We start from the raw sequence: 19,802 nt of genomic DNA, 5'->3' as shown, positions 1-19,802 counted from the left end.
GCTTAACCATGCGCTGAGGTGTCTCTCCGGAGCATGGACGGACGTATTAGCGAGGTTAGGTAGGTGAGCTGTGTCGGGTGCACACCTCTGCCAATCAGAACAGCGCGCCCTTGAACGTGTCGGCTGGCCCCATACATGCTCCCGTGGCTAAGAGGAGAGGACTGAATGTTGGCTTGCACAGGTGAGCAGGCAGGAGCGGGTTAGAGCAGGAATGAGCTGGTATGAACAGCTAGGAGCTGGAAGGGGAGGAAGCCGCAGCTCGAGGCCAGCGAGCGCAGGTTTCTCCCCAGCCAGACAGCGCTCCGAGCCCTGCAGTAATTGAGCAGTCGCGCAGGTAAGCGCATGAAGCTTCCGTCCGTCTGCAGGTTGTTTTTTTTTCAGCCTTCTTTTCATCTGTTCCCGGTTCCCCGGTCTCTGGTTCCCAGCTGGCCGTCCCTCGGGGGTTCCCACAGCCAGCCAGAGCTACAGCAAGCAAAACTCGTTCCGCTTTGCTCCAAACCTGCGGACCTCTGGGATCAGACTCCCCCCACCCCCCCAGTCCCCCCTAGCCGCGGAGCTCAGTGCCGTCCGCGGGCCTGTCCAATTAAGCAGCCTGCTGTCCTCCCGGCTGCATAAACCTGAACCCGCGATGTGTCTGCTTCGCTCCACAGCTTCGACTTTTCAACCCGACTTTTCTCGCGGCGCTTCCTATCGGCACGGTTTCTCCCTGATCGTCTCCAATTCCTTCCCTGTGAACTGTTACAGCGCTCTGACGAAATCGCAGCATCTCCCAGAACAGGTCAATTATTCATGGTTACAGCGGAGCATCAAAGTGTTTACCAGTACAGACAGGCCTGGCAGCGCTGCATGTGTGAGCCAACTCTTCACCCGATTTATTGATCACAGACCACTATCGCTGGTGCTGTATGTTTTATTTAGGTGCAGGGCTGTGGTGTGTGTGTGTGTGTTTGTGCGCGTGTGCATGCTTGAGCGTGTGTTTTTGCGTGGGCCGTGCCTTGAACTGGCAGGATGCAGACCTGGGGCTGGTCTGATTGGACAGAGGGAGGCCAACCTGTGCTGCGGTATTGTGTAATGAGTCACAGGTGCGATGTGGGTAATCCGGAGCCTTCCCGGGCCTGGCTGGTGCCCTTGAGTCAGGCGCGCGCGTGTAAAATGGACACGTCAATCAAACAAGCGGGCTAAAGGCCCATCGTAACTGAAGCAGAGTCCCTGACCTGGAAAATAAGCTCTATATCCTGAACCTGACCTCACACCTGCCTCAGCGCATGCACGCGCGCACACACACACACACACACACTCACTCACATATGTGCACGCCAGTCTGTGCAGTCTGTGATGTCGCTGCCAAGAGATTTTCTCTCCTAATAGGAGGCCTGGTGCGGAGGAGGGCTGACACTAATTACAGACGCTTGAGCTTCATCTGCTTTCTCAGGTACAGCTAAACTCCCCTCCATCGCTATGTTCAGGGACATTAAAGGGCCTTTAAAGTCTGTGACTGCAACATGATTGGATCAACGCACCCAACCCGCTGTCCCCAGGGCCCACATCATCCACTGTTCCACCTGTTCCTGGCACGGAAGCCAGAGCCAAGAACGTACTGATCCACACGCAGCATTTCAGTCGCATTTTCAGACACCAGCTTACCTGTAAGAAAAATAACTTTTCCTCTCTGATGATATTTCTATGCATTTGTATTTTTATATATTCAACCTATCATAGATTTAATGATTTCCATGCAGGGCATGACATGTTTTCAAAGGAATTTAGCTTTTAACGAATGATTTGAAGTGCTAGTACTTTACGGTTGGCTCTGTCAGGTCTTTTCTTGTATGATGTAGCAGGGTTACTGGGGTCGAAAGGGCAAGTCTTCCACTTTTCAGGAGAAGGAGCTCTCTGAATTGGCACTCAGACACACGGCCTCTCCCCTCGCGTACGTCCCGACAGCCAATGCGGGGCCGCAGCCGCGTGCCCCGCCCCAGTTGTCAGAGCCTAATTGAATTTCCCCCGGTCACAATAGAAGCGCATTCAAAGCCGCCCGCTCCAGTGCCTGCCTCTAATAAGCAAATGACCCCCGTGGAATTGAGGTCAGGATGGGTGAGAAAACAAGAGCTAGAAAGGGAGAAAATAAAGTCTCTCGCAGACAAAAGAAGCCTGCATAGCCTTGCGCTGGAGAACGACCTGAGAGACGCTTACTATCTTGTCCCGTTGTCACCCGTCTCTGATCGTCTCCTCACTGGGGAACGGGGGGGGTGACGGAGCGGGCCGCTAAGATATATAGCACCTTCACTTCCCAATTAATAAAACATGGATGAGCAAACATCTGTTGAGCGAACAACTTTTTGGCTGCTCCTGTTTTTGGTACGCCACACAAAACGGAACAGGAGGCCGCAATCCTTCGGGTGAGGCCTGCAGTCTCCGGAAGCAGGTTAATCTCAGAGATGTTCATCGCCATGGCTACAAGGCAACCCCGCTGCTGACCTTCGGTCTCGCTCACAGTTCCCTCCGATTCCCCCCACCCCCAGAACTGCTCTCTCTTTTCGCACCCCTGCTTTTTGGGTAGTGGGGATCTCACGTCACGAAACTCCAGCAGAACTGTTTTCCCCTAAGTTTTTTTTTCTCTCTTTTTTTTTTTTGGCGGAGAGGAAGGGGGCGGGGTGCAAACCCGTCGAGTGCGGGAAGAGGAAGCAGCTGGGAACAGCGCTGGCTTCCTGCTCACCCGCACGGACGTTATTAGCCCAGCTACTTTCTCATTTAGCCTTTTTTTCTCCAGAAATAAAGGATTCAATTAAGTTTCGCTAAATGGAAATTCATTAATTTGCTTGGTAGGGATGAACCCTTTTAACTTTTATGCAGCATGCAATAAAATTATCAGATGCTTGGTATTAAGTGTTTTTCTTTTTTTTTTTTTAGCTAATTTTCGCCGGTTCCTGGGATGGCCATTTAACACACAGACAAGAGGCATGAGAAAAAGAAGTTATGGGGCAAATAATAATAATAATAAGCTTTAAAAAAACATTTAAATCCAAAACAAAAGCTCTGAATTGTTTGTTTCACTGTTGTTGGCCTGCCAGTGACCTCCCCTCAAGCATTTAGCAGTCTGTGAAGCCCATCTTCGTCATGCGAGGGGTTGAGTTGGGGGGGGGTTAGGGGGATTGAGGTTTGCTGACCTGTGGCAGTCACACAAAGAGCGCATGCACTCCCATTGCATGTTGGGGGGGGGGGGGCATGGTGTGTTTGGTATATGATAAGGGTGGTACATTTGGAACATTGTTGGAGTATAAACCACGTGGGTTTTTGGGAATATTATGAAGGTATTGTGTCTGCAATTTGTTGTGAGTGTTTATTTGGAGTGTGGCGGAGGCAGCACGTTTGGAATATGGCGGCCTGCAGTGAGTTTAGAAGATGGCGGCCTGCCTGCGGTAAGTTTAGAAGATGGCGGCCTGCAGTAAGTTTAGAAGATGGCGGCCTGCAGTAAGTTTAGAAGATGGCGGCCTGCAGTAAGTTTAGAAGATGGCGGCCTGCAGTAAGTTTAGAAGATGGCGGCCTGCCTGCAGTAAGTTTAGAAGATGGCGGCCTGCAGTAAGTTTAGAAGATGGCGGCCTGCAGTAAGTTTATAAGATGGCGGCCTGCCGGCGGTAAGTTTAGAAGATGGCGGCCTGCAGTAAGTTTAGAAGATGGAGGCCTGTCTGCAGTAAGTTTAGAAGATGGCGGCCTGCAGTAAGTTTAGAAGATGGCGGCCTGCAGTAAGTTTAGAAGATGGCAGCCTGCAGTAAGTTTAGAAGATGGCGGCCTGCCTGCAGTAAGTTTAGAAGATGGCGGCCTGCGGTAAGTTTAGAAGATGGCGGCCTGCCTGCAGTAAGTTTAGAAGATGGCGGCCTGCCTGCAGTAAGTATAGAAGATGGCGGCCTGCCTGCAGTAAGTTTAGAAGATGGCGGCCTGCAGTAAGTTTAGAAGATGGCGGCCTGCCTGCAGTAAGTTTAGAAGATGGCGGCCTGCCTGCAGTAAGTTTAGAAGATGGCGGCCTGCCTGCAGTAAGTTTAGAAGATGGCGGCCTGCCTGCTGTAAGTTATGAAGATGGCGGCCTGCCTGCTGTAAGTTTAGAAGATGGCGGCCTGCCTGCAGTAAGTATAGAAGATGGCGGCCTGCAGTAAGTTTAGAAGATGGCGGCCTGCCTGCAGTGCGTTTGGAGCGTGGTGGGGGCTCGGCGCGTTTGGATTACGGCAGCCTCGCTTGGCTCCTGGCCATGATCCGCGTCTCCGCCTTCGGCCGCTGATTTATCGCCGCCATCGGCGCGATGCGGTCACCGCGGAGACGCCGTCGCCTGAGAGCGCACGCATCCCTCGCGCCCCGAAACATTATGCATTTATATGGCTCTTTAGCCAACCGGCTCAAGGACGCTGCGGCACAGAGCACGCGCCCCGGAATCCATTGCCAGCTGGTCATTAGACGGTTATTAGTTTGTGACCTTAGCGACGCATATGCATATATCTATCAGTCATACCGTCCAGTGGAGTGTGGCCTCCATAAACCCCGGCTGCACTCTACTGGGAAGCGCCTCGCCCCTGTTTTTTTCCCCAAGGCCGAAATGCCATAGTCAGGCTGTGTCCCTGCATTGTACTGCATGTTGCCGCTGCAGCTCAAGAAAGAAAGAACCTCAAAGTAAGAATGGCGAATAGTGATGTTTTCTTTCGTGGATCGGCTATATTACCAGTGACAACAAGTGCTGAGCGGGTATTTCAGTGTGTACGGCAAAATGTCTGCTGACCCTGTCACTCGTTTAAATGACTCGAGCAGCTGTAGATTTGCCTTAAACTTCACGTCGCACATCTTCGTGCAAAGCACAGTTGAAATTATTGACCATGACCGAGAAATGCCCTTTTTTAATGTTTTGTCCTCATATTGTAAAAAAAAAAAATGCTGTAAAATTTGTCACATTTCAGGAACTAAAATTCCTGGCAGCAAGGGGGGTTTGGGCTCCATTCACATCTCAAACAATGCCAAAGAATTTCTGGAAAGATCCTGGGAAATTGGGGTTCTGGCCTGGGTAAATGTAGTGCGGACTTGTGTATCATTGCAGCGTGCTTGCATGGATCAGGAGGAGTGAATTCTCTGCTCTCTCTGTGTCTGCGTATCTCTGAAATGAGTTTTTTTTTTTTTTGTGGCTTGCTAGGAGTGACGCATATTTTTCCCTCAAAAGCACGAGGGTTTAACCCAGCTCCAGCGTGACCTTGTCACAGCGGTTTAAAGTCTTTTGAAAGATCAAACGCTTTTTCCAGTTTTTTGGCAACGGTAATTTGCAATCAATGTCCCTCTCCAGGCAGTCACCTTTTGTGTGTTCTAATGAGAATAGAGGGCTGTCGCGGCAAATGATAAGCTAAGAACAAACAACAAAAAATGACAGAGAGAGCTTAATAACACCCTGTGTCTGATGGAAGAGCTGAAATAGCGGATAAATTGAGTTGCAATCATTCCCAGCGAACACCACGAGGCACAGAGGGACTCGCGGCGGCGGCGGCAGTGGCGGCTTCTACGGGACGACATCGGGCCGCCCTCTCCCAGTGGGGTAATTCCATCAAACGCCACGCTGTCTGGGTTACTGTTTTAACAGAGCACGCAACCGCGTTACAGGCAGGTGCAATCAATCAAATGAAACATGCGTGCTGCGATGTTACGTATTTTTGCCATTCTCAGAAAGCGCGGTAGAGAGGGCAATACACTGCAATGCGATATAATTCCTCTGAAAGATGGTTAGTTGGAGGCAGCTAACCACTGATAATGCATTGAATGGAATGAGTCAAAATCATTTAAAAAAATGACAGATGCATTTTGAATCTGCTGCGTATATGTTCAAGTAATTGCATGTATGTTCAAGTAGTTATACTAGTATACGGTTACTTGAGTAAAAGTGCTACAGTTCAAATAAATCGTCAAGTGGTGTAAATACATCTCTAACCTAGTGTTCTTGTGTCAGTAATATATTAGAAAATGATTTGCGTGCGTGTGTGTGCATACAGTGAGCTCCATAATGTTTGGGACAAAGACACAGTTTTTTCTTGATTTTGCTGTGTACTGCACAAATTTACATTTATAATCAGTCCTTGTTCACGCATGGTTAAAGTTAAAGATTCACATATTTTATTGAAGGGTGTTTTTATACACTATTTTCACCATGTGGAAATTAGAGAACTTTTTATATATAGCCCCACACCCCACGCCACCCAAACATGTCAGGGCACCATAATGATTGGGACATGCTAATGTTATGTAAATGAAATGCTGAGAATCTCTGGTGATGCTCTGCAAGGCCTGTACTGCAGTCTTCTTCAGCATATGCTTGTCCGGGGGCTAATTGCCTTGGGTTTTCTCTTCACCATAAGAAAAGCATGTCCAGTTGGATTCAGATCAGGTGAATGCTTTGGCCAGTAAATAAGTTTTTAGTTTTTGACTTTTAAAAACTCCTTTGTTGTTTGGCAGTTTGTTTGGGATCATTGTCTTGCTGTAGGATGCAAAGTTCTGGAAAAAGATCTTGTGAACATGTAAGACAAGCATTCAATTGTATTGGAGTGATGGCAAGTGCAAAGTGTGAAGGCCAAAAGGAACTTCCCAAGATCCAAAGCACCCCCCCCCCCAGCTGTGAAACATGTAGGTGGGGAGGGGGTGTTATGGTTGTGCTCATTGTGTTCATTGATGATGTAACTGCTGGGAGCAGCAGTAGAATGAATCCTGAAGGGTACCAAAGCATCTTGCCTGCTGAAGTCTACCAAATGCCTCCAAATTAAATTAATTGGATTGCACTTTATGCTGCAGCAACTCAGTGATCCCAAACATGTTGCTAGAGCAAAAAGGAGTTTTTGAAAGCTAAAAAATTCTTGACTGGCTAAGTTATTCACCTGATCTGAATCCAATTGAATATGCATTTCATGTGGTGAAGAGAAAGCTTAAGGCAACTAGCCCCTAATACAAGCAGGAGCTGAAGATAGCTGCAGTACAGGCCTGAAAGAGAATCACATGAGAAGATGCCCAGCACCTGGTGATGTTCATTGGTCATAGACTACAAGCAGTCATTGCATGCAAAGGATATGTGACAAAGTTTTTGTCCCAAACATTATGGAGCTCATATATATATATATAATCATCTGCGATGATTGAACTCTTTATTTTCAAAATTATGGCAAGTCCTGCTGTCATCTGTACGGAGACTACAAATGTATTAGATTGGGTTGGTGTCATCTGGTATTTGGACTTCTTACAGTTTGCACAACATGCCGTAGAATCCTTTGGGTATTTCCAGGCAGTAAGAATAGGTCTATGCAAAAGAAAGTCGGTAATAAATTACTGACACATTCAGTATTCATACCTCTGTCTCATGAAGGCCAGTCACTAACAGTGTGTCAGTTATATCCAGCTAATCGCTTTCCGTGTGGCCAATTACCACATTTACACAAATCGTTATATTTAGACACCTTAAGAAAACCCTTCAAATTAACAAATGACATGCTCTGCAGAAAACAGCCAAAATGGGGGCAATCAAATTCGTGTTCAAGACATTGCTATTAAAAAGCTCTTTAAATGCATCAACAGACAGAACCATGCAGTACACTTCACATTTAATAATATAATTCTGCACAAAGGAACTGACTGCGTGTTTCAAAGAAATAGAAACAACAAAGCTCGTTGTCTTAAAGATATGTCAAGCAGTTAGTGTAAAAACCGCAGTGTTTTCATTTAACGTGAAAACAGTGGACTACTTTTATAGTAGAAATGCATTCTTCGCAGGGGTGGGAAAAGACTCACCCAATCCATCCTCATTTTAGCCCCCCCCCTCCCCCCAACCCCCCCTCCGAAGTATGTTTACCAAGCATGTTATACTTCTTACTAGTGCGGTTTGAGAATGCATTTCAAGAGTGATTCTAAATTTGGATCCATTTTCTATAACTGGTACTTGCTGCAGTCCATTTCCTGTATGTCAATGTCTATAAGAACATGTCTGTTAAAACTTAAATATGAGGTGAGTACAGCACATAATGTTTTTTTTATTTTATTTATTTATTTATTTTTTTACATATACTCCTATCTGCTTCTCAATTAAATATCAGATCATTTAGTTGTCAGTGAAGAAAATGGAAATCATCTGGGAAAAGGTGAAAATGGACCCTTTTAACGAGCGGAAACATTATTTTCATTAGAAAGCGGGTTTCCTAATTGAGTATGGAGAAAGTTAAACCATGTCAAAAACCATTACTGATGTTGTCAGCTGTGAATTATAAAATGCTTCAAAACCATTATCATTATCGTGAACCACACTTTGCAGCTTTTTTTTTTTTTGTTCCCCACTGAAGAGGTGAAAACTAAGGTTTGCCTACTCATATAAATATAAATCCTTTGCAATTTCGAAAAAAAAGATTGTTACTGTTTTAAACTTCTTTTTTCTTATTTTTACAGAAACAATAAAATTTAAATATTTCTTCTTGTTTAATGAAAATGATGTAATCTTGTGAAGATATCGAACAGCTGTTTAAGTAACAGTGAGTCGTTAAAGGATTTGTAGACGAAATAGCAACACCATAATCTGTAATGAGAAGCAGTTTACTGTACCGTCAGACAGGCAGGCAGAGTTCATAAAATAACCGTGTCTTTGGGCTGTTTGTGGTCTGACAGGCCTCTGAACACTAACGCTATCTGACCAGCGCACTTAGGACTGACGTTCAGCGTCACGCGGAAAGCGATGGAAACATCCGGGGGAGAAAAACCGACATGACCGCGAGGACCCTGAATCGAAAATGTGCTTCAGAAATCCCCGAAGACGCGAAATCTTACATCTCGCACGTTGTCGTAATCTTGAATCTACCCCCGATTTTTGAACAAGAAAGGTCAGAAAAGATAATATCCCATTGGCCACACTCCCGTGGTAGTTGAACACTCCCCATAAATGTTTATCCTGAGAAATGTAATTTTCCAGCTGCCACTGGATTTCTTATTAGTTTGTAAAAAATGAACCAGGTTCTACGCGAGGTAGTGTGATGAGGAAAACAAAAAGCCCGGCACGCACCAAGCTTTCATTACATGCCCTGGCAGGACGTATTCACTCACACTGTGCATGTCACAGCCTAACAACCGCGGTGACAACAATAACAGCAGTAATCTTTGTTGTTGCTATGATTATTAAGACTACCGTTCTTATGAAATATGTTTTGGGCTATATTCTTATTTAAACTAGCATTGCATTGTGCGGTTGACAGTGTTTAGTTTGCCAAGACAAAATGTCGACCTTGAAATCATGGACCTGGGTTAGATACTCACATAGGCTTGCAAGAGGGACAGCCTTCTGTTCTCATTAGAACACACAAAAGGTGACTGCCTGGAGAGGGACATTGATTGCAAATTAATTGTTGCCAAAAAAACTGGAAAAAGCGTTTGATCTTTCAAAAGTCTTTAAACCACTATGACATGGTCACGGTGAAGCTGGGTTTCACCCTCATCACTATTAAGGATTGAATTAATGATTAGTTATTGGATTTAAAAAATATATATTATTGCAATTTTTTTTAAAGGATGAATAAAGCAGACTACTGAATATATTCCAGTTCTGTGGTCAGAACAAAGGGCACTGGTGTAAAATAAAGGTAGGTTTTGCAGTGATGTCAGAAGTATTTTCTTTTCTAAACAAACAGTTAGTGATGTGTGGAACAGCTTTCCAAGGCTCAAAGTGGCTACGGAGCCCCTTGGGGTGTTCAAAATCAGGTTTCACACAGATTTGGATGCATTCTGGAGCACTCTTGCCCTTGGAGGAATGTAGGGTCTGCTGGTTTTCATTGTTGCTCAGCATTTAATTGATCAATTAAAGCAGTTAATTGTACAGATAACTGACTGCATCTGGCTTTTGGGTCTGAATTGGTTCTCTGGTCTTAAGGTGAAAACAAAAAAATAGCAACCGCCCTGCAGCTGTAGGTCCCCAGGGGCTAAATCGAGTACCGCTGTTCTCGACAGCTGATAAAATGAGCCTGTTTGAGCTGAAATGCCTGTTCTCATCACAGGTTTTGTATTTCTTGATGGACGAAGTAAGCTCAATCTCTCCTTATAGTACATTTATTTTGCTTGTCCTGGAGGATTTTTTTTTCCAGCAACATCGGGTTAAGAAAGACAATTTATTATTTAAATACATGAAATGAAAGTACTGGTGTAGCTGTTGCACCTGAACCCCCCTCCACACACACACACACATGCACACACACACACACACTCACACTCACACATTCTCTCCCCGGTGCGCGGAGTGTTGCGGTGGATAATTGCGGCTTGTTCGGCTCGTGGCTTCCTGCAGATAATTAGCCTGCTTCCGGCGAGCCGTGCCCGGTCGCCTGGAGGCTGACAGGGAAGGCATCTCCATGACAGCAAGGCCGCGAGGCTCCACAGCCTCCGCAGTCTCCACTCTGAAGGTGGAAAGAAAAGCACATTCAGAGACCTCTTACTCTCCCGGGGGGGCGGGGGGGTGCATTCGAAAAACACGCCAAAATCGCTTAACACGCCCTTATTACCGCCAACACCTCTCTGCCCCGCGGCGTCAGCGCACGTAGCACTGCGGACCGGGATATGGTGAAAAATAAAAAATAAAATTCAGATAGAGTTGAAGCTCAATTAGCTGTTAACCCATTAAGGCCTGATGCAACATTTGCGTGTATATCCCTTTGCCGGGAGCGACGTTTGCCTGCTTCTCCCTTTAGAGCCGGATGCGACGTGAGCGCGTTTTAGATGCTGTCATCGTTTTCAAAACACGTGACCGATGAAATGCATCGTGATTCGCTGAAATACACGTTGGGAAGGCGAAATGCATTATTCATTATTCGCCTTAGGTCTAAATGGGTTTAAGTCAGTGGAGAATGTGTGGGATTGCAGTCAGGTCAGTTAGGCTCAATGATTGCGATTCTGGACGGCTAAGCCATGTCTGCTGTAGCATCATGTTGTCAAAGACACCCGGGCGATCATTGTATTCTGAAGATGCCGCATACATCCGCAGTCCTTGTGAAAAACCGTAACTGGTGCCGAAATAGCACCCGCCCCCCCAAAAAAAAATGCTTGGTTAAACTTACCTTTTTCTCAGTGCAGTATTCTAACATGGCGATCAGTTGTTGATTACATTTGAATGTGAAGTGATTTATATTTAATGTTTGCCTTTATTAGCCCCCATTGCACATTGCACGTGAATATGTATAGGTGGAGGATTTTGCTGTAAGCTTGAGTTTAAGACATTTGCTGGTGGGTAGAGGAGGAATCATCTAGTAAACTGCCTCCCTAACTCTGCAGTCAGCCACATGGTTGTCATACATAACACCAGACTATAATTAGCCAAAGCTATTCATTAGCAAAAAATAATACTGTTTACTTTAATCATATTTTTGCCAAAGGTTTTATGAAACAAATCATCAGTCCTGTTGCAAGTACAATGTACTGTGTCTTGTATACACGCAAATTGAGGCATCAAGCAGCATACTGCATGCATGCGTGAGTGCGTGAGTGCATGTGTGCATGCGCGTGTGTGCATGCAGCATGTGTATAATGGAACACCAGCATTTACCTTGACCTCAGTCTACTGGAATCCAATATTGAAAGTGAATTGTTATACAGTGTATGACCTTTGCATGTGTAGCTTAATTCAACTATTATGGTTCTTACACATTATTGAAAATATTACATTCCTAGGAAGATGAATCCTCTGTGTATGGCCTTGTAGCCATTATCCTGGAGTAAGGAGCCTTCGTTCTTCTGTTCTGCCTTGTGTACACACACCTTGCAAAGCATGTTGGGAAGGGTTGTGGAGGCTGCTAGGGCATGTTTGTCAAAATTTAATTGAATGTGCCAGCCTTCTATGCCCATAAAATTTATTTGAAAGGTTAGAAAACATGATATTCTCTCAAAGGTTTTAAAGCACTATAGAAATAGTTCCTGTAAATGCTCCTGCATGAATAAATAAATAATTAATTTTATTAAAAGAGAAAAATGCATTTAGAATTGTGGACTGTAGGAATTATATATATCCAGTACTCTGACTAAAAACATTGCATGCGATATTGAAATGCATTGTCATTGTAACAGGAATTTTTTTGTGAAACTCTCTTTTTTCCATACTTAGTTCGGAGTTTTAAATTTGCTTGAGTCCTTCTCCTGACCAAATTCCATCTGTTAAAATATCAGTTATCCGCGTCATACTGTTTTTATATGTGTGCATGAAGCCTGGCTATAGTCACAGATCATTCTGTTTGCTGCCTACCTAGCTCGCTAGCTGACTGCCAGTACTGAACTTATTTGGCTGCTGTGGCGTGCCAGACGTACAGTACAAACATGGCATTTTTCATTGTTCCAGAACGGAGCACACATTACCGTTTCAGCTCATTTGGAGCTCCCACAGTTTTAATAGGCTGTTATGGGGATACGATTATTTATTCTGCTAGCCAGGCAACATGAAAGTACACAGAAACATGTGCATCTGTCTGCCTGGCCGTGCTGCTGATTGTGCGTAATTGCACTCGCTGTGGCCTTATCCCAGCTGTTAAGAGAGATGTTTTGTGATTATGTTTTATGTTTTTTGTGTGTGTTTGTGTGTGTGTGTGTGTGTGTGTGTGTGTGTGAGAGAGAGAGAGAGAGAGAGAGTTTTTATTAAGTTCTTCAGCCTGAGATATCCCAGAAGTTCGTGAAAAATACCATACTTTGCGTCTGTGTTTCTTCACTCAATAACCTCTGTGTGTCCAGATGCCCTTAGCAGTGTCCTTTAATCTTTAATGTAACAATGACCTCTTAATGTGTTCAGTGAATATAATGGTAATATAACGGTAAGGGAACTGGACTTGTAATGCAAAACACAAAGGTTGCGGGTTCGATTCCTGGCTGGAACGTTGCCCATTGTGCCCTTGAGCAAAGGTACTTAGCCGGAATTTCTTCAGTTGAAATACCCAACTGTGTAAAGGGATTGTGTATAAAAATGTAATCTGTGTAAGTCAGTGTGGAAAAGCCATCTGCTAAGTGATGAAATGTGAATGTATATATTTGTATAAAGTAAAGTGCAGCTGCAACGCTTCAAAAGGGATTTAAAATCTGAAACCTGATTATGAGTTTCTTAACCATTTTCGCCTTTGTTTATTTGAAAGAAAAGTTCACAAATGCTTGCGTAATTTGACAGGGAAAGCATGTCAGTTTGCGAGTTGTTTTATTTATTTTCCTATTTGTTTTGTTTCCTGCCATTTGGGAAAGGCTGTTCCAGAGCACTTAAACCCATAAATCAGTTAAAATCTGCAGAACACACACTAATATAATTCGCGCACAAAGCCAGCCTTGCCTGACGTATTTAAATCAAAGTTTTTTTGGCAGGTTCACAAATTGAAATCCAGTCAGTCGTCGGGGCTCCGACAGACTGCGGAGTCTGGGATTCTCTCCCAGAGTGATTTAATTGGCACTTTTGTTAGCAGGGTATTGGAACTGCAACAGAGTCACCACAGTCGTTCCTGTAACTGACACGTTTCCACGGCAATGCTGCCGAGAATCCCGCGCGCTGTCAGGTGACAGCGAGCGCGCCGACTGGAAAGATGCAGCGGGGTCTTTGTCTGCGAACGGCAATTGATTATCCGAAAAACGTGACCCTTCCTCCAATGCGTAGAGGTGACTTTGCTTGCGGGCTAAACGGGGAAACAGTCCATCTCGAGCCGCACGCCATTTCGGTTCCCCAGTCTCCGAAACATACAGCCCATGCCGTGCCGTCTCCTCGCAGACGATAAACCTCGTTATTTTGCTGTGAGCCATTTTACCTGAGGAGCGAGCGGTCTATAGCGGGAGGCGAACGGCAGAATGTTAAGCCGCTGTTGTCCTTTTGGGTCCGTGTTGGGCGCTCCGTGACAGCACACTTATCAATCAGAAAAGGGTCTTTTGACAGGAGCTCTTGAGCTCTGTGGGAAATTTAAATGCCCTCTGCATAAGGCTGAAGTTAAACGATGGCAGCAAACACTCACAGCGGGAAAATAAGTGCGTTCGGGGTGCCCTGTTTTTTTAAACCAAGCAGAGTGTGACCTGCTTCTCTGGTGCCAATGCCCGTTGTCCTGTTTTCTTTAATGAACTGATGCCTATCTGGTTAGAGCGGTGAAACATGGTGCTTTGTGTACCTGACATCTCTCTCTCTCTCTCTCTTTCTCTCCCCCCCCTTGTTTCACAGGACTGCCAGTGATGCAGGTAAAAATCGACATCTCTCGACAGCAGGTGGAGAAGGTGTTTGGGCTGGAGGATTACTGGTGCCAGTGCGTGGCCTGGAGCACTACGGGAACCCAGAAGAGCCAAAAGGCATATGTGCGGATAGCCTGTGAGTACCCCCACGGCCTCAGTTCCGCTTTAAGTCCTGTCCTGTCATCCTCTCTGATTTGATGACCGTGAAACACGTCAAAATAGAGCGAAGGAAAAAAACTCTGTCCATCAGCCCTTGACCTGTGCCATTACAGCTATTTAGAGCTGCTCTCTAAAAAACAATTTAGTGAGTGTAGGTTTTGTGCGCTGAGGGAAGTGGGCAGTCTGTTAACCCAGGACACGTCTGTTCCCTCAAATCTTCACATTTCTTTCCGTTGAAGAGGAGTTTGACTTTTACTGGAGTGATTTTTGTCGGGCTGTGTGGGAGCCTAACTTGGCAGGGACGGGCGGGGGGGTGGGTGCTGTGGACAGGGTAGGGGAGGCATGTTTTGGCTGAAACCCTGAAGGAGCGCCGCGTAAGGGTGCATTTGCATTGAGCTTTAGGGCAAGGGGGGAGAGAAGAAACAGCCTTCTGCACACACTCACAGCGAAGTGCTTCTCACAAACAAAATGGCTGCAATATAAATGCAGATGGCTCAAGGTGTGAAAAGCTCAAAGTGCCACATTCACCGCCAGCTGGGCGGAGAGTGGGACAGGGGGGCGCGAGGACGTGATGTTTGGGAGCAGAAGAGTACACTGTACACACTGCATTGCTCCATTTGATGCCCGCACCTCATCATTCAAGGGAGGAGGCACTCCAGTTGGCAGGAATGTCCTCACATCGCCGCACGCTAGCGCCCCCTCTGGTCAGCTGCTCCAGAGGAGAGCATGGTTTAGTTTTTGCTCTCCCTGCTTGACATAGAACAGCTGCAGCTGACAGGATGGACCTGCGATTGCAGACGCATGTACCAAGTAGATTCAGTTCTAAATAATAAAGAGAGATCATGTATTTGTGTTTTACTTAGAGATATGAGCACGTGTTGCGTTCAGAACAACTGAGGCTGAGAGCCTAAGCTGAAATAAAGCTGAGTTTCCCTGGGTGTATTTTAATTATCAGAAGAGAGGGAGGGCTGTATAGCTGGAATCTAAGGAGCCCTGCAAAAGAGGAGATCAGTGAGAGGGAAAGGATGTGGTCAGGCTACGTCCGCCCTGAGAAAAGTAATGAAAGTAACGTGGGATAAAAACAGATTTGCGATTTATGACCCTGCAGTGGCCGTAAATCTGCCCGGCAAACACAGAGAGACATCCTCTGCCGTAACCCGGGATACATTATTAAAGGCTGGCATTTATAGGCCGGCTTTGTGCTTTACGGCGCTCCCTCTATTAATCCACTCGTAAATACACATTATTTTAAAGAGAAGAACGGAAATATATTTAAATATATATATCTCTCTCTCTCTCTCTCTCTTTCTCTCTCTCTCTCACACACACACACACACACACACACCATGCACATACACACTCACCACACCCACCCACACACACACATACACACACACACAAAGTGCTCTCTGTACCACTCTGTGAGTGTGTATATGTACTGTATGTGTGTGAGACTGCTTTATGTATGTATTAGGGTGTGTGTCTGCGCACGTGTGTGTACATATGTACATAAGTATGTGAGTGTGTGTGAGTGTGTGTGTGTGGTTGTGTATGTGCATGTGTGCGCCTGCTCGCGTGACTGAGAGCGCACCTGTGCTGTACAGTGCGTGTGTGTATGTGTGTGAATGTGTCTGTGTGCGTGTGTGTGTGTGCGGTTCCCACAGTGTCATGAAGATGTGAGATTTGAGGACACCCGAATAATCCTTGAACCTTCCAGGAGCATTACGTCCTCTGTCCCTCGCAGCCCCATTATATCCACTTTAATTAATTTAAATGTCAAGGAGCGCTCGGCTCTCGTTAAGGTTCCTGTGACCGTGATCGCTCTGGATGGGCCCAGCATCTGTTTTTGGGATTAAATTTAGCGGCAACAGCGTCTCTGCATGGCGTCTGGAACTGCGTCAGGTCCAGGGAGCGTTTTCACTCCGCTTTGGGGGGGAACCAATCCATTTCGCTCGCTGCAGATATTCATGCCTCTCCTATTTGCTCGCGTTTAGACGCGAGCAAAGTCAACAACACAAAGAGGCTATTGATGTGGCCCATAGCCTCGCCATTAATCCTGCCTTCTCTGCTATGCCTACAAAGAGGATGGTGAAGGTCATCTTTTTATCCTGTTTCATTCTCTAATGCTTCTCGTTTTTCGCCCTCGCTCTGGAATTCAGATCCCCGATCTGATACCGCGAAGCATGTTAACAAACGAAAACTTGCCGGGCTACCAGCGACAACATTTTGTTTGTTCTTCTATGCAACAAATTTGCCTGCTCAGTAAAAGTGAAACAATTTGTTTGCTCTTTCAGAGTGCGTGCTCAGGCAAAGGGCATAGCACAGGGGTCTGGCAAGGGTGGGCTTGTTAATCGCTGTTGGAGTGTGCAGTAAAAAACAATTTATCAGCTTCTGAGAACCAGGCGGTCACAGGTACTCCACCGCATTGCTCTCCGTCGCGTGGAAACATAAAGGACACGCGAGCACAGTGCATGCGATTGTGGAATGTTGATGTGGGATATGCGCCATGAGTGGGTGCCTAGCGATGCCTGACCGCACGCACCCGGGTTCACTCTGTCGCGGTCCCCTGAACCGCCAGATGTGCGGCACCGCGCGGAGCGGACGGGATCAGCGCAGTCAGCCTGAAGCACCGCGTGGCCCCGCCCTCCCGTTTGTGGGCCCAGACTTCCCCCTGGAGCTGAGGGAGAGCGTAAACAGATAGAGCTCACGATGAAGACCCTTTTTACCCCAAAAATGTCAGATAGGGAAGACTAGGTAGAATGTTAGGTAGACGATGTTTTGACAGTGAAGAGCAATGGCGCTTAGAGATTACACGAGACAACCAGTGAGCAGACACAAACATGCACAGACACCCACACGCATAGACAGGTACACAGGTTCACACACTCATGCACACACACAGGCTCACAGGCACACATACACACGCATACAGACACAGGGACACACACAGGCACACATGCACACACATAGATGGGCACACACACACACTCACACAGGCACGCATCACACACACATGCTGTAGCCACCAACACATAGACTGTCACATGTGCATGCACGCACACACAAGCATAAACATACACACTCACACACTATCCAGAGCCAAGAGAAGAGCCAAACACCTTGAATACAGGAGCATTATTGTATGCAGAGACACCCGCCCTGTTAATAAGTATGACGTCTGTTTGCATGCAGATCTGCGGAAGAATTTTGAAGAGGAGCCACTGGGCAAGGAAGTAGCGCTGGACCAGGAGGTTCTACTGAGGTGCCATCCCCCTGAAGGCGTGCCAACAGCGGAGGTGAGGGGGTGAGGGGGGGCGGGGCGGGTGAGGGGGGCAGGGCATCCAGAATGATTACGTCACTGATCGTTCTGCACAGACCCGCCCTTTTGTCCGCTGCTGATTTACCGTGGCGTTTGCCGGCGGTGACATCCGCACGCTGTGATTTTATTGTGGCCTGAGAGATGGAGCGGAATTGGATTTGGAGATTTCACTCATGATTTGGCAGCTCTTGAGTGGCATCAATAATTCATGCGTGTTTGCAGTTCTGCTGTGCAGAGACCGCTCCGGCCAGCTGTTTCTGTGCATCCGGCACGGCCATCATTGCAGACTAAACACAGCATGGTTCCTGGTCATCGGCGCAGACTTAACCCCAGAATAGCTCCTGATCGTTAGCACAGACTTAACCCCAGAATAGCTCCTGATCACCAGTGAAGATTTATCCCCAGCATGGCTCCTGATTGTTAGCACAGACCTAACCCCAGAATAGCTCCTGATCACCAGTGAAGATTTATCCCCAGCATGGCTCCTGATCATTAGCACAGACTTAACCCCAGAATAGCTCCTGATCACCAGTGAAGATTTATCCCCAGCATGGTTCCTGGTCATCGGCGCAGACTTAACCCCAGAATAGCTCCTGATCGTTAGCACAGACTTAACCCCAGAATAGCTCCTGATCACCAGTGAAGATTTATCCCCAGCATGGCTCCTGATCGTTAGCACAGACTTAACCCCAAAATAGCTCCTGATCACCAGTGAAGATTTATCCCCAGCATGGCTCCTGATCGTTAGCACAGACTTAACCCCAGAATAGCTCCTGATCACCAGTGAAGATTTATCCCCAGCATGGCTCGTGATCATTAGCACAGACTTAACCCCAGAATAGCTCCTGATCACCAGTGAAGATTTATCCCCAGCATGGTTTCTGATCATTACCAAAGACTCAGAATCAACATGGCTTCTGATCATTAGCACTGACCTAACCCCAGCATGGCTCCTGATCGTTAGCACAGACTTAACCCAGCATGGCTCCTGATCGTTAGCACAGACTTAACCCCAGCATGGCTCCTGATCATTAGAACAAACTTAACTCCAGCACGGCTCCTGATCATTAGAACAAACTTAACCCCAGCATGGTTCCTGATCATTAGAACAAACTTAACCCCAGCATGGTTCCTGATCATTAGTACTGACTTAACCCCAGCATGGCTCGTGATCATTACCACAGACTCAACCCCAACATGGCTTCTGATCATTAGCACTGACTTAACCCCAGCATGGCTCGTGATCATTACCACAGACTCAACCCCAACATGGCTTCTGATCATTAGCACTGACTTAACCCCAGCATGGCTCGTGATCATTACCGCAGACTCAACCCCAACATGGCTTCTGATCATTAGCACTGACTTAACCCCAGCATGGCTCGTGATCATTACCACAGATTCAACCCCAACATGGCTTCTGATCATTAGCACTGACTTAACCCCAGCATGGCTCGTGATCATTACCACAGATTCAACCCCAGCACGGCTCCTGATCTTCAGCACAGATTTAACCCCAGCATGTCTCTTGATCATTAGTGCACACTTAGTGAACACCAGCATGGCTCCCAATCACAGATTGGACATACTGTTTTTTATTTAAACTAGTGAAATCTGCACAGGGGACACTTTTCATAAGACCTGATTTGTTCAGCATGTAGTTATAAAACTTTCTTTACTATTTTCAGTTTTCAGAAATTTCTTTTCCTTTAACTGAACCTGTCTGGGCTCTCCTTGCACCCATATGTTTTATTCGGTTTCAAACCTGCAAAACTAATGGAAAGTTGGAGGAGAAGTTTAAACTTTCACCGCTTTGGCTCCCCAGTGGTGGAGTGAACTTCATGCCTGCATGGGCTTTGTAGTTTCTTTTTAGTTCATGTAATTTTGTAAATGCACATCTCCTTAAGCAGCACAATGGATGCTTTCCTGCTGTGTCTAATTTCATCACATCTGTTTCTATCCTAGCAGAACTCCAGCAGTTTAAGTTTTCCCCAACCAATGCACAGATTCTCTTTCTTTAACATAATTTTTTCTTTTAAAAAAATGTATTTTCTTCTATTATTATTAGGGGCCAAGCACGATAGGTTTTTTCACTATTACTATGTTTCTTCTATGGAAGTCT

General features: G+C 46.1%; 1 protein-coding gene across 3 annotated transcripts in view; it reads left to right on the top strand.

Annotated features, from left to right (window-relative positions):
• The window catches only part of unc5a (unc-5 netrin receptor A), a 191,573-nt gene that overhangs the window by 120,048 nt on the left and 51,723 nt on the right, over positions 1-19,802 (top strand). For all 3 annotated transcript variants that reach the window (XM_064326453.1, XM_064326451.1, XM_064326452.1), the window contains 2 exons: positions 14,195-14,338; positions 17,554-17,657. In XM_064326453.1, coding sequence (XP_064182523.1) covers positions 14,195-14,338; positions 17,554-17,657 — 248 coding nt within the window. The remainder of the gene's footprint in view (positions 1-14,194; positions 14,339-17,553; positions 17,658-19,802) is intronic.

The sequence above is a fragment of the Anguilla rostrata genome, chromosome 3, assembly GCF_018555375.3.
Source record: "Anguilla rostrata isolate EN2019 chromosome 3, ASM1855537v3, whole genome shotgun sequence".
In the NCBI taxonomy this organism is placed as follows: domain Eukaryota; kingdom Metazoa; phylum Chordata; class Actinopteri; order Anguilliformes; family Anguillidae; genus Anguilla; species Anguilla rostrata.
Note: the sequence above shows the minus strand (reverse complement) of the source record. Positions and strands in the feature narration are given on the sequence as shown.